The 15,060-nt window shown below is 40.8% G+C and overlaps 1 protein-coding gene across 1 annotated transcript in view; it reads left to right on the top strand.

Annotated features, from left to right (window-relative positions):
- Window positions 1–15,060, top strand: part of CRACR2A (calcium release activated channel regulator 2A) — a 45,084-nt gene that overhangs the window by 22,079 nt on the left and 7,945 nt on the right. Inside the window, 6 exon segments of the mRNA XM_075051884.1 lie at window positions 764–835; window positions 3,121–3,176; window positions 3,970–4,078; window positions 5,519–5,846; window positions 10,874–11,006; window positions 13,442–13,523. Of these exon segments, the coding sequence (XP_074907985.1) occupies window positions 764–835; window positions 3,121–3,176; window positions 3,970–4,078; window positions 5,519–5,846; window positions 10,874–11,006; window positions 13,442–13,523 (780 nt within the window).

The following is a 15,060-nucleotide window of genomic DNA, read 5'->3' as shown; positions in this document are numbered from 1 at the left end:
GCTACAGAGGAAATCTGCCCAGTGGTCAGACTGCTGAATAATACTGCTGCATTTACAAAGCACTTTGGATTCAATAGTGTTTTATGGAATTAGAGCTCAGCCCTACTCAACTGCACAGTGTTGCTTTAAACATCTGTATCAGTCTGGTAAGACCAGTGCTGTTGAAGCAGGTGTAATGTTCAGACTGTGCACAGGAAGAACTTGAGGCTTCACTGAAAGGCAAAAGACATTTAATGCCAGACACCAAGTTGCGTTAAGACAAAGTAAATGGTGTAAATCTAGTGTAAAAATCTGAGGCGCTCTGTCCAATGTTTAAGGCTGCATAAGTGTTAAGAACTGAAAACAAATTTTAGAGATTGTAGATGTGCAAGCCTGACGTATGGTTCCAGCAGCAAGATAAACTCTAATTTTGGAAAAAATTTTACATGGCCTTTAGTGGCCATGAGCAAGAAGGATTTCAGCAGTATGTCTTCTCTGAATGGTGCAAGTGCCAGTATCGGTGTATATTAAGCTCTCTGGATGAAGAAATTACAAAGCTACAATTTTTTTAAAAAGAACCTCTACTCCTTCCTCTGCTAACTCAAACTGCTGTGATACTTGGGCCTTATACTGAATGAACTTTTTTAAAATTAGTAACCATTCATGCAGAATAAAGTCGACAGGTTTGGAGAAGCTGAAGTCCCAAATGTGGATACTCCTAGGGGGAAGCATTTTAATGGTGTTGTTACTATGGTTAGAACAACTTTCTTTCTTTTCATTACAGGGAGGTGTACCGAGTGACAGAAACCTTACAGAGAGAGAAGTCAGGACTTCTGAAGCAGCTGGATTTTTTAAGGTAATGCAGACCTTACATTCAAGAACTTCTTGCATCATTCTAAAGAGGTACATTAAAGGATGAAATTATGTTGGGATATGTACTGGGTGTCGGTGTCCCGGTGTTGGCAGTGGGGTGCTGCGGGGGTGGCCTCTGTGCCAGAGAGGAGAGGCTGGGGCTGCCCCGTGCCAGACAGGGCAGGTTCCAGCCAGCTCCAGTGGACCCACCGCAGGGCACAGCTGAGCCCCACAGCCCAGGTGGTGGTGCCTCTGGGAAAGCCTGGGTAAGAACAGGTAGAAAACACTGCGCAGCAGTTGAGAGAGAGAGGAGTAAGAAAAAAAAATGTGAGAAACAGCCCTGCAGACGCCCAGGTCAGTGAAGAAGGAGGGGGAGGAGGTCCTCCAGGTGCCGGAGCAGAGATTCCCCTGCAGCCTGCGCAGAGCCCACGCAGGAGCAGGCTCCTGTCAGGAGCTATGGTCCGTGGAGAGGAGCCCGTGCAGGAGCAGGTTTTCTGGCAGGAACTGCGGCCCCGTGGGGGACCCACACTGGAGCAGTCTGTTCCTGAAGGACTGTGCCCCATGGAAAGGATCCATGCTGGAGCAGTTTGTGAAGGACTGTAACCTGTGGGAGGGAACCCACACTGGAGCAAGGGAGAAGCGTGAGGAGGAAAGAGAAGCAGAGAGGAGCTGTTATGGACCAACCACAGCACCGCCATTCCGCATCCCCCTGCGCCACTCGGGATTGGGAAGGAGGTAGAAGAGTCGAGAGTGCAGGAATGAAGTTGAGCCTGGGGAGAAGGTGACTTTAGTTTTGTCTTTGTTCCTCATCTTCCTACAGTTGAGTCTGTTTTGTCTGTGATGGCAGTTGATAAGCAATTTTCTTGTCTTTATCTTGACCCACAAGCTTTTCCATCTTATTTTCTTCCCCAGTTCTGTTAAGGAAGGGAAGTGAGAGGGCGGCTGGATGCACATCTGTAAGCCAGTCAAGGTCAACCCGCCACAGGATAATGACACAAAAGATAGCAAAAATGGTTACATATGGAACATGCCCCATTCTTGCACACAGTAGAAGGCAGTACATATGAAAGATTTGCTTTGTTTTGGCAATTTGGTATTGTAGGACAATCTCCATTCCAAAAGTCAATAATAAAACAAAACAGTGGTGAACTGTTGTAAGCTGCTTCTGTGGTAGAAGCCTGGCTGCAGGAGACTTGAAGCTTGTTAAAAGGCTATGCTGTTTCTAAAGTGATGGGAGTGCTCCCAAAACGAAGATTCTTTCCCCAAAATGTTTATTTGTAAAATTATATCAAAATATAGTTAATTTCTCTGTAACATTTCTGTATTGATAGACTTCAAAGTTTGGAGTTGTGTTCAGTCAGTTGTGACCCTCTTTTCAACGTGCAGCAATGCTAGTTTTCGTTTGCTCAATGGTAAGTTTGCATGGGCTATTGATTGTACTTGCCTGTAGGCCTTCATTCACTGCACTTCCTTCAGGAGGCCTCATTTTAAGTTACCTAGAAAGTTCCTATACTTGAGGAAAGGCTCTTACTTTGCAGTGTGTTTCCCATAGGCCACTCCATGTGGTGTGATCTTGCTTGTTCCTGGTAATGGGGCCATAGATGGAAATATCTGACAGCAGAAGTTGTTTCTGTTCACCAAGGCTGTAATGGCTGCTCAGTCTCTTTTGTGACCAGGCCAGCAATAGATGGAGACAATGAATGGTGTACAATAAGCAGATGTGTTGTCAGATCTGATCAGAGCTGGCTGATTGCCTGGAGTCTCCATTTCTTGACATTTTCATCTTTTCTGCAGAATGAAGGGAAGATGGATGTTTTCCTAGGGAGATTTTTCCATGGCAGCCACAACTGTAGCCCTCAGAGGGGCATAGCTGTCCTTCACAGCTGTCACCAGATGAATAGAGATGGTGTTCATTACACCCTCTCCACAGTAAGAAGCCATCTTTACTGTGAAAACCTTTAAACATTCTAATCTAGAGTAAGTGAAGGCGTATTGACCAGAACTGATTTCTATGTGTTAAGGCATTTGTTTTGATAAACTACAGAATGATGGTCAGAAGCCAGCTGGCTTTAATCAGCATTGCCCTACTGGAGATTCAGTGGCCCAGACAGGGAACTGTCTGTGGTAAGAATATAAATAAAGTATGATGAAGGGTGGAGATATGCAAAGTGCATTTGTCTTGCCTTTTACACTGCCAACTGTCCAGTTTGTCTGTTAGTGTTGAGTAGAAAAGTCAGCAGTTCTAAATACTTGGCCTCAGTGTTTCTTTTATTTGTGTTCTCTTTGCAGGGAGAGGAACAAACATCTCAAAGATGAACGTGACATATTTTTACAGGTAAACAACTGTTATTTTCAAACCCGGTGTTGAGCAAACACATATCAGAACAGCCTCAAAAGAAGGGGATCAGAAGGCTTTGCAGGCGACAGACTCTTGAGCTACTTAAATCTCGCCCCCTTCTTAATTTATATAATTTTTTTTTCTCACTTGAGAATAAGAGTTTTAGATTTGAACAATTTTAAGAGCTACATTTTTAGAATTATAAAGTTGGAGCCATCTTGAGGGAGATAAATGTATTTTATAAGAAGCTAAGAATGCAATCATGAGAGTATGAAATAACCTAAAAATTGGACAATTAAGTTGTGTTAATCTATTCAGTCAAGAAGAGCTAATATCCTGAAACATTTATACAACAGTACAATTTCTGAGTACCTGAATCAGTACCTGAATACCTGTTAGTACTGGGTAAGGGCAGATCACGTTAACTTTTTAAGCACCGGCAGAGAATGGGCCCCTAAGAAATCCCAGAAGTACCCTGACTTAAGGAGACTAAGGCCACTTAGTTTACACTTGTTTGTTCTTAGTCCTACAGGAAGCTGCTAGTGTAAAAAAATATATTTATTGACTTCTTTTCATGACATTACGCTGTTTAATTGAGGTCTGCTTAGTTTACAAAGCAGATGAATTCTTGCAGGATCTGGAGTTTCCATGTTCTGATTGTTCATCAGTCAGGATTTTGAAGCATTTATACCTCTAGGATTTTTTCTACAATTTTTTTCTTTCGTATTCATTGCATTATTTAAGCATTAGGAATGAAGGCAGCTAACCATAATGAACAACAGGAGTAAATTAGTAAGAAGAATCTGTATTTCTGCAGAAATGCAAAACAAGTGTTCCAAAAGCCAGCTGGAAGCAAAGATCAGGGTCTGTCATTGGGAAATACATAGACGGCAAGATGCTGCCTAACAGGTAAGAACTTTTTTTCCTGTATTCCCTGTTTGAGTACGATGAGGCTTATAGAAAGATAATGTGGAATGTTTTCTTTCTGATACCTTTGGACTTTTCAAAGCATGTATTTCTAAAGTGTCTGTGACTGTAAGATTACTGTGCTTTTTAAGAAATTTGGAAAATTTTTGAAATAATGAAGTTTATTTGGAAATAAAGAAACAAATTTTCACATAAAACAATTGTACTGTCTGCAAAGGCAAGAGATTTCCCCATTGTGGATGAGTATATGCTGGGAGGCACAGGAGCTGTCCCATTACACTATCTTGATGTGGTACAATGTCCTTGGTAACTCCCTGAAAGAGTATACCTCCTCCCCTCTTATTGTAGAGGACAGCAGTCCTGTTGTAAAGTATGGGATGTGGAACTGGTAAAACACGGAGAATTTAATTCTTAGCTATGTGGTTGTAAACTTGAAATCAACAGGAACAAGGTGGTGATGTCAGTGAAACACTAGCATGTTTCCTTTGAGACAGGAGGAGCTGGAAGGAAGACTAGTATTTCACTTTGAAATAGCAGCTGAGGCAATGTCCCTGCAGGTGCAGGGTCATGAAGTGTAAGGAGGGAAAGCTTTCGAGACACAGTTCAGTACTGAGAAGTGGAGCATAATTGGCAAAGGCAATTATGGCACAAAAATCTAGAAAAATTTAGGTGGGAAGGACCTCTGTTGTCTCTAGTTCAATCTCCTGTTCAAATGGGGATAACTCCAAAAACTAGATAAGGTTGCTCAGGGCCTTGTTCAGTTGAATTTTTGAGCATCTGGATGGAGGTCCCACAGCCTCTTTGGGCACCTGTTCCTTTGCTGCACCAGTCTCATGAAGACATTTTGTTCCCTGTATCAAGTCAGCATTTCTCTTATTGCAGCCTGCATCTGTGTGCACATCTGAGAAGACTCTGGATCTGTTTTATCTACACTTCCACTTCTGTTGAATCCCCACTTAGCCTTTTTTTCATCCGTATTAAACAAACCCATCTCCCTCTTACCTGCTAAAGAGAGACTTAGATTACATATAGAAAGGGTCTGGGTTGGGGGGTGGTTTTATTCTTGCAGAATGGGGGCAGGGAGGGAGGAGGAAATCACAGTAGGGAAATTTACTTTAGCTATTCCATGAGGTTAGAAGTGAGGCTAATCTTATGTTTTGTATTCTGGTTCAGGTTTTCCCCCTAAGTTGTTAGCTTTCCCCATGCTACTTATAATTATCAAGCATGCTATATATATACACACATACACACACACATTGTATGATGAGCTGACTTTTCAGTAGACATTGGACTGTGAATCTACTATGCCTGCTGTGAGTAGTAAAAAACATGGGAGATTAAATTCAGTTACACTAGAATAAAACACTAGGAATCCAGGTCCAATATATTTTTGTGATGTACTTACTTTTTTTCTCTGTCTAGCCATTCATTTGAAGATGATGATGTTTTCAATAACTCAAAGAGAAGGAATTCTGCTGGACTGAATGGAATTCTATCTGTAGAGCCTGATGCTGGAGCCACTGGAGGAATGTCTAAAGCATCACATCTCCAAAGAATAATATCAATTGAGGAAGATCACCTACCCCAGCTTCTTGACAGGCTGGTTGATAAGCAGTTGAACAGATGGACTGGAGAAGATGAGAATACTTCTTCTGAGATGGAAATGCATAAGAAAAACACAGAACAATCAATGGAACACTCACCATCATCTTCTAGAGAGCAGCCTGTAGGGAAGGAAACACTGTCAAATGTAAGGGGGCAAAGGGGACCTCACCTTGAGTATTGTGCGCAGTTCTGGGCCCCACCATGTCAGAAGGATGTGAAGGTCCTTGAATGTGTCCAGAGGAGGGCAACCAAGCTGGTGACGGGGCTGGAAGGCATGTCCTGTGAGGAGTGGCTGAGGACTCTGGGTTTGTCTGGTTTGGAGAAAAGGAGGCAGAGGGGCGACCTCATTGCTCTCTACAGCTTCTTGAGGAGGGGACGTGGAGAGGGAGGTGCTGAGCTCTTCTCCCTGGGATCCAGGGAGAGGATGCATGGGAATGGTTCAAAGCTGTGTCAGGGAGGTTCAGACTTGACGTTAGGAAACATTTCTTTACTGAGAGGGTGGTAAAACCCTGGAACAGGCTTCCTAGAGAGGTGGTCGATGCCCCCCGCCTGTCGGTATTTAAGAGGCATTTGGACAATGCCCTTAACAACATGCTTTAACTTTTGTTCAGCCCTGAAGTGCTCAGGCAGTTGGACTACATGATCTTTGTAATCCCTTCCAACTGGAACTGTTCTGTTCTATTCTATCCTATTCTATAGGACCTTGGAAAACATGGAATGGTGTTGAAGGGTAATGCATTATTCTTAGAATCCAAAATTACTTAGTTTTCCGTTTTTAAGTTGAAGCATGACAAATTAAGCCATTGTATGAAGAGGGAGATGGAAATATACTGCAGATAAATGTTGAAGGTGCAAAGAAGGGAAACTCAGCCTAAAGGAATGGTAACTGTAGACAATGTGTGCCTAGACTTATGTCTGAAGGACTGTTTAGGTGAAGTGAAGTCTTGTAATAGATGACAGAAGAAAATCCACTGAAAGGTAGCAAGGTAGCAATTGTCTAAAAAAAGCAGCAATTCTTTTTTTGAAAAGTTGGGGGGTTTTTTTGCCAAAAAGTGACATTTCTCATATTCTGATACTTTTGAATCTGAGAAATAAAGACAGCAAATATCTTTACTTTTAAATTATTTTTGAGAATACTTTTAATTAGAAAATGGAAATCCAGGGTTTTTTTTCAGCTCTAGCTTCTATGTGCATGTTAACAATGAATTCACCATGCAGTAATAATACTTAAAACAATATGCTGGAAGGTACGTTTCTTTGGAGTCTAACGTCCTTCTTGCACTGCTATTGCTTCAGAGCTAGCTGGGCTTGTTTTCTAATTTTAGTATCATTGTTAAGTATTACTCATTTTTAGATTCTTGGAGCACATATTAAAAAAGATTAAAGTATAGGAAAAATAGGTATGCTTGGTCATAATTATATGGTTCTTTTAGAAGAAGCAAGCATATCTTAAAAATTATGATAGAATTATGCCATGGTTACATAATAACTTCTAAGTGGTACTTTTTAGTAAAAAGTCTAGGGCACAGAACAGAGCTTCATCCTTTGAAATGATTTAATATAATGCATACTTTTTGTTTGCTATATGACTTATTTTGTATCACATTTTCAAAGTATGGCCTCATTGAACTTTAGGACAGCAAAAACCACTTAGGTCATCAGGTCTGGCTAGGACAAACCTGTCCTGCCTGCTCTCTTTCAGCAGTCATGCCCCTTGAAAGGACATCCTCTCAGCTGGGTAGGAATTGGGCATGCCCTCAGAACTTGTTTCCTATACATTCTCCCCCACCCCCCAAAAAAAACTCCAACAAAACAGTTGAGAGCAAGCAGGGAGGGGAGAGAAGAAATCATAAAATGTCTCCTGCCTGGTTGTTGAAAATGTTTTGTTTCAGTTTCTACAGATACATTGTGAGGGAAAACAAGTTCATTTCCAAAGGTCACTTAGAACTGCCAATTCCGTTTGGTGTTTTTTTCTATGAAATGTCAGTGCCTTAGCCTAGCCCTTAGTTTGGGTTGGTTTTTTGCTTGTTTTTTTAAAATTTAGTTTAAAAAAAAAATACAGCAGAATCCTCCTTTCTGATAAACTCTCTGTCCATGTGGCACTGAAGTACCTGCACAGTCCTCTTGGCCTGCTGACTAGGCCTGCCAATGACGATTCGATTGATGGCATTCCATTGCTTAGGGCAGTCTCTAGGCTGTCTGTGTCTGACCGCTGCCATTTTATGTGAGTAGTGCTTCATTTCCTTCCATACACCGGCTGTAGTCTGATTAATTTCTCATATAACTTTGCATTTCCTAAATGATGGCTGTTGGGATCACCACTTTGACCATGACATTTAGACATCAGAAGTGATCTTGTTCCATACAGTGCTCGCACACTGATTCCCTCTGCTGACATCATGCCTGGGCTAGGAGGAGTGATATTCAATTAGTAAGTGTTTTCAGGGCAGCTCTGCATATAATCCTCAACTGGAGCTGAAGAAAACTTCAGAAAAAGATAACTCCCTGCTTCCTGCATCATGAGTTACGAGGTGTGAGTCTCAAAGCTGTATGTCAGCTAGACTGTGTTCTGCAGCCAGTCCTTTTCTCCCCTCGTGTTTTTCTGCTCAAAGGATCTGCAGTATAAAGGAGTGTACGATCTAGAAATACTTGAGCAAAGAAGGCAGAATGATTCCATGCAGTTGTTACGTATGTACCTTACTCAGATATGAACTCTTGTCAATCTCTGTTTTGCACTAGGAAGACGAAGGATCTGAGACAATCTGTATTTTTCAATTCATCGTCATTTTTGTTCCTGTCATCTACACGGCTTTGTATTACTGCATTCCATGATCCCGTTGCATACTGTACTGAACTCAGGCTCCTAGCTGCTGGCATTAAGCCTGCCTGTTCACTATACATTCACAGTCATTTAGCTGCTTGTCCTTTATGACCTACTGCATCTAATAGGCAGGTAAAACCAATGTAAATTTTTTTCTCCTTTCAGAAATGTCCATTTTTATCCTATGAAAGGTGACTTCTGAAAGCGTCTAAGAATTCGCAGCATGAGGCCAGTAACTGCTCTTTTATCTGGGAGTTAAGAGTCAGTAGAACATTTTTCTGAGTGGCTGTTAAGATAAAGCTGCAGTTAGCATAAGCAGAAATGTGATTGCAAAACACCTGGAGGAACCATAATGGAAATTAAAGCAAGATTTTCTGTCCAAAACCTCTGCCCAAGATGCAGTTCCTCTCCCCTCTGTTCTTTCAGTATGGAATACAAACCACTATGTTTATACCTGCCATCTTCCACATTTGTGTTAAATTGCACAAAACCCAGGCATGTTACTTGACCTGGCTACTGTTTATATGAAGGCCACTCCAAAGACACAGCTAGGGAACACTTTTTCAGACTGCATTGTAAACTAAAGTAAATTTAAATCCCAATGCTATTCCATTTTCCCATCAATACTTTGTTGAAGCAGGCTATGAAGTAGCTTATCCCTTAGTATAGTGTTCAGATGCAGTTTTAGAATCAAGTTTGATTATTAAGGTTGTTTTCATGAGTGGGCTTGATATATCTCAATGAAAAATGACTGCCTATTATGTTGGGAGTTGAGCTGAAGGCCTCTGGTGTCTGAGTCTTGGTGCTACTGAGATGTGTGTGTGACCACCAGGGACAAGGTATTTCAGGTCATGTAGTCCATATATTTAGTTATTGTTCTCAGAAGCACTGTGAAAATGGTGCCAAGCTGATGATTGTATGTTGTTTTATTTCCCAGAGCACACAAACTAATAGTCTGGGAATGTTTTTCAGCAGAACTGAAAATGTGCATTATATAGGTGTATGTGTATTACTAGCAGCCTATACTTGCAGTGGAGTTTGGGATTTTAATAGAAAAGGAGAAGTGAGCAATGAGGTAAGAAATCTCTCTATAGTTGTAATGGGCTATTAGCCCAGCTCATGAAAAAGACATGTGTTTTTGTCCCCAAAACTTACAGCAGTGAATGAATTTTTTTCTTACTAAGCAAGACAGCAGCTCAAGTTTTTATTTACTTTTTTTCCCCCATGAAGTGCAGCTCTCTGTTTCTGCTTCTTTCTGTAAGGCTTCAGTATATTTGCAGAAAATATTTGCAAGACCAGACTTCAATGTCTCATTCAAAGGACTGTCAGGCAGTGAGCTCAGCTCTGATGTTTTCTTGAAGTCAGCAGTCTCAGGGATTCTGTACCTCAGATACCTGGCGGAGGGCCTCCCCTCCATTCCCCTCCACTGCCCCGATCCAACAAACTAATGCCAGGAGCATCCATGATCTTGCTCCCCTTCTGCAGCATGAAGAACAAACTTGCTATTTCCCTCTTCCTCCTCCACCTTTGCACAAAATAGGAGAAGAGGCCAGCTAGGGCACACCCTGCAAAACAGCTGGTGCTACAGTGTTGTCCCCTAAGCAACTCCTGATCTACATACAAAGGTCTTGGGAATAATGACATACTTGACAGAGGATATAAATATTCTCTCCAGCATGCAGTAAGCAGGACATGGATAGGCAGAACAAATTGTTCTTCCTTCTGCTTAAAAAATCTAAATGACAGAAACATAGCTGAATGTCTACAGCCTTATTAACTGGGTCTAATTCTTGGTCTATCTCTTTCCCCCATGCTTCTGCCTGTAATGTTAAAGAGATGTAGAAGTGCAGTAGTTCCATGGAAGCTCTTGGCTCCACAGTAGTAGCAGAGAGAAGAATCTGGTGATAGATGACATAAGTCAAAAACTTACGGCATTCCTTCTGTTACCTAGGTGAAGATGTGCTGTTTCCTCTGTGTCATTGGTATAGGATGAAACTACTGAGCAGAGCTGTGTGACGCTTTATGAGTTTTGATTTGCAGGGATGAACATAAACCACTTTCTTTAAGCAATTTCATGCATTTTGCAACGTAGTCTCCTGTCAAGGTTCATATTCAGTATACTTCCAGAGCTCAGTCCAAATCACTGCACTTCAAATGATCTGGAATGATGCATGGCAAACATCTGAAATGCTGAGTTATTTTAAGAAACAGAATATTGCTTTATGAGTAATGGAGAACATGATAGGATAAATTCTCTTCTTTTTCCCACCTCAGCCTTCAAGACAAGGTAAATTGGAGAGGCAACAGGATTTATAGAATAGTTGGAGACTAATGTTTGCTTTTACTTGAAGGAGGAGAGAATAAACTCTGTCCCAGACCGCTTATTCAAGATTATTTTTGTGGGCAATTCAAGTGTTGGAAAGACTTCATTCTTAAGGCAATTTTGTGAAGATCGTTTTTTCCCAGGCACAGCTGCTACTGTAGGTAAGTTTAAGAAACATTATTACTATTATTATTTTTGTTCCAACAGTACTTAGCAGTTTCTACTGAGATCAGGCCCTGTGTTATAAAACAGAAACATATAGATGTTGTAAAAGCCATTGTCCAAAAGGAGAGTAGGACATGCAAAGTGAGTTCTCCTAAACTGGGAAGCAGATAATTGATGGAGAGGTTTCAGAGTAAATTCTGTACTGAAATCCTGGCAGCACTGAAATAAATCAGAAAAATCCTATTGATTTCAGTGAAGCTAGAATTTCCTTGTAGATCTCGCTGTTCTGAAACTGATATCCTGTCCTCTGGGCTGTGCTGTACTAACCATCCCACCTCCATACCCCATTTCTATCCCTCTAAGTAATCTGATTTTGTTTTAAAGAGAAAGAGTTTCTGAATTATGTTTGAAGATTTAGCATTATATTAAGCACCAAAGAAATATGTTGGACCAGTGTTTTCAAAGCCAAACATTTCAAACCCTATGTTGTACTTACATTGCCTGAAGTTGTAAACCGAGCTTTCGAAAGTCAGACACATAATCAAGGTACGAAAATGTAAGTATAGGTTATTGCAATGCAGCTGATTTACTGTAAATGACCAGATTCATTATACTTAATTCTGTATTTAGGCCTTAATTATTCTGCAGCGTATATGAAATAAAACTTGTTCCCAATAAAAGGTATTTAAATTAATGGATTTGTCTTGCATTTGTGACAATCGCAGGTGACCAGCTGCTGTAGCTCCCTTGGCTGACAAGGTAGACAAACACCTGAGTTTAAATGTCTGCTGGTATGTTGAGTGTCTAAGTTCACATTAGAGTCAGGGAAGATCTAAGATCTTAGCACAGGGATTTAAATTAATTTTGGCACTATAAAGTATTTCACCTGGTCTTCAGCTGCTGCTTTGGAAGAGAGCAGGTCTCCTGGGTGTCCTGCCAGGTTGAAACAGACATTTTGAATACCAAATGGCATCTCAGATTGCACTAGGTACCTGTGAGCAAAACAGCTGAATTCTATCCCACCATCCTCTCCAAATCAGTCCAGTCATAGGAGCCCCAGGGACCAATTAATCTGACCCTTGATGCCTACTTCAGGGTGAGCTTAGTCATTTCCTAGACTCCTAGTTCTTCATTGGCTAGACCTTCACTAACTGTAATGGGAGCTCAGACACCTATATGCAGTTGCCTACATTTAAGAGTCTGGTGCTATGTCCTATCCATGTTGTCTTGTAAATGGCTGATATACTTCTCTAGACTCTGAGGTCTTACACAGTGTCTGCAATTGCGTGAAGGTTCCAGAGGAAAACCACAGGAATGTACCTGACCTTTTCATCTTTTGGCTGGTCATCCAGTGTTCTCGCAAATGCAATGGCAAGAAAGTATTTGTCATAGCTTTGATTTAGTCTTCACATGAGTGAGTTGTAGACTATGGCTGGCAAGATACAGACTGTTGAAAAGTCAAGTGAACAACCTGGAGAATAGTCTTCTCATTGACTTTCTACAGAATAGCTCAATTTTTTTTCCCTTGAGATATAAGCAATGGATATATCCTCCATGTAGATTTCTTAATTGCCCATTGAAGGAAGGCAGGCTTGAATGCTTCTTAATTAATGCCAGTGGTAAAAATCCCATTGATGTGGAAAATGGCCCCAAAGAAATTGTTGATGACCTACTGAGATCCCTTCCAACCTGAATTATTCTGTGATTCCATGATACAGTACAGTGTGATACAAGAAAATGCAGGTTGTCATTAGGAGGAAGCAGTGACTGGTTAATATTTAAGACTCTAATTATTGTTATAAATATCCAGAAGATATTTATATCATCACAGATTAGGGAAATTGGGAAAGGATTCATTTAAAAGTTTAGATAAATTAATTTTTGTCTCACCTCCATTTAGCCACATAAAAATTAGGGGACTAACCTAACTGTAGTCAGTTCATCTTCTATATTCAGAAGAGGGGAGGTGGTTCTCCTCATAGTCAGGCCATCTATCTTCAGCATTTATTTTAGGTTCCACTGTCCCCTTAGTGTGGTGCCTTGTGTTTTTCCACTAACTGTAGAAAGTGCCTATGTGGCTAGCTCAGACTAAATGCTGAAATTTCAGACAACTGAAGTTATACAGCATGAATTCCAGGCTAAATGACTTAGACTGCTGTAGACTGTCAAATGGACCCTTGACTCATGTGCCCTGATTTGGAAAGTTACTTATCTTACAGCTTTTACAGAATTCAGCTACTCTGTTAACGTTCAGTATTTCTGGCAAATAAAGAATGTTTGTTGTTCTCTGATAGTTAGAGACTATGGACATAATTTTTAATGTAGTATCTATCTTGTTACCTTTCTGGAATTGTTGCTGTTTGGTGGATCAGGTTTTCAAAGATCAAACTGAGCATATAAAGAGACAACTCACCTTGTATTTTTGTTATAGGCGTGGATTACAATGTGAAAACCATCACAGTAGATAATACCCAGGTAGCCCTGCAACTCTGGGACACTGCTGGCCAGGAACGGTGAGAAACATTCTGTTGTGGTTTAACCCGGGTAGTCGACTAAGCACCACACAGCTGCTCACACACACCCCCCATCCAGTGGGAGGGGGGAGAGAATCAGAAGGGTGAAATGAGAAAACTCATTGGTTGAAATAAAGACAGTTTAATAATTAAAAACAAAACAAAACAAACCCACCACCAACAAAAAAAACAATAAAAGGGAAAAGAAACAAAACCAAGAAAAAGAAGTAATGCAAAAAAACCCAGTTGCTCACCACCAACTGATTGATGCCCAGCCAGTCCCTGAGCAACTGCAGCCTCAGCCAACCTCTCTCCCTCCTGCCATTTTATTGCTGAGCACAACATCATATGGTACGGAATATCCATTTGGTCGGTTGGGGTCAGCTGTCCCAGGTGTGTTCCCCTCCCAACTCCTTGTGTACCACAGCCTACTCATTGGTGTGGCAGTCTGAGAAGCAGAAAAGGCCTTGATGCTGTGTAAATACCATTGAGCAGTAACTAAAATGTTGTGTTACTGGCGCTGTTTTCATCACAAATCCAAAACATAGCCCGATACAAGCTAGTATGATGAAATTTAACTCTATCCCAGCCAAAACCAGTACACATTCTAAGGTTTTGCTTCTTTGAATCATCCGTTTGAAGATTAGTAAGCATGGGCCTAATCCTGCTTCTCGGGAGAGGAAAAAACATGGGGGTATTCCTAATAGAGCCAGTGAATTCACAGTTTAGATCCTTCCCTAGCAGCAATAACATGCTGATTTGGTGCTAAGTGTCCACTGAAAAAGTGCCAATCTGTAAGAGATTCTTACTAAAGTTCTAAAAGTTTAGTACCACACAATTTCTTTAGGAGGAAGGCTGATTTTAAAATGTACCTAGAATTATTTCTATAGTGGAAAATACCTTGATAGTTAAAAAAAGAGTTGTTTTTTTTCACCAAAACAATCCCATTGTAGTTGAAGAACTCCCAGGTTTTCAGTGGTAATTTCCTTCCCCATCTCCTCGCTATTGTTTAGTTTTCTATTACTAAAAGCAAGGCTTATAATGACGATCTACATTTTCTACAGGAAGCTTGGGAAAAAAGCCCCAAACAGAAATCTAGCTAGCTTTAGGCAGACCATTTTGTGATGGGCAAATTTCTGCTCCAAGCCTAAAATGAAAGAGGGTGGGAGAAGGTGAAATATGCAGCTGATTATCCAGAATCAATTAAAGAAGGCAAAGGGAACTTTTCCAAACCCTTTCTTTCAAAAAATATTTTTTTTGCAAAGAATTTATTTGCTGTTGCAGTAATTTGTGGTAGTAGTGTCCTCTGTGAATCTTCTGCTGAATGTGAAAAGGGGTCTGATGATTCAGGAAGAATGGGATTGCTTACTACAATTCATAATAAGCCTCACCTTTCAAACAGGATCTGCAGTGAAGATCAGTATTACAGCTTCTCCCTTGTCTAGTTTATGGAATTTTAGAATACATATGTAAACCAAATTAACAGGCGTTTAATCTTTCCTAAGACTAGATGATTAGAAGAAACATCTTCCTTGGG

The sequence above is a fragment of the Buteo buteo genome, chromosome 19 (genome assembly GCF_964188355.1).
Source record: "Buteo buteo chromosome 19, bButBut1.hap1.1, whole genome shotgun sequence".
In the NCBI taxonomy this organism is placed as follows: Eukaryota; Metazoa; Chordata; class Aves; order Accipitriformes; family Accipitridae; genus Buteo; species Buteo buteo.
The sequence above is the reverse complement of the archived record's forward strand: the minus strand, read 5'-3'. Positions and strand labels throughout refer to the sequence as shown.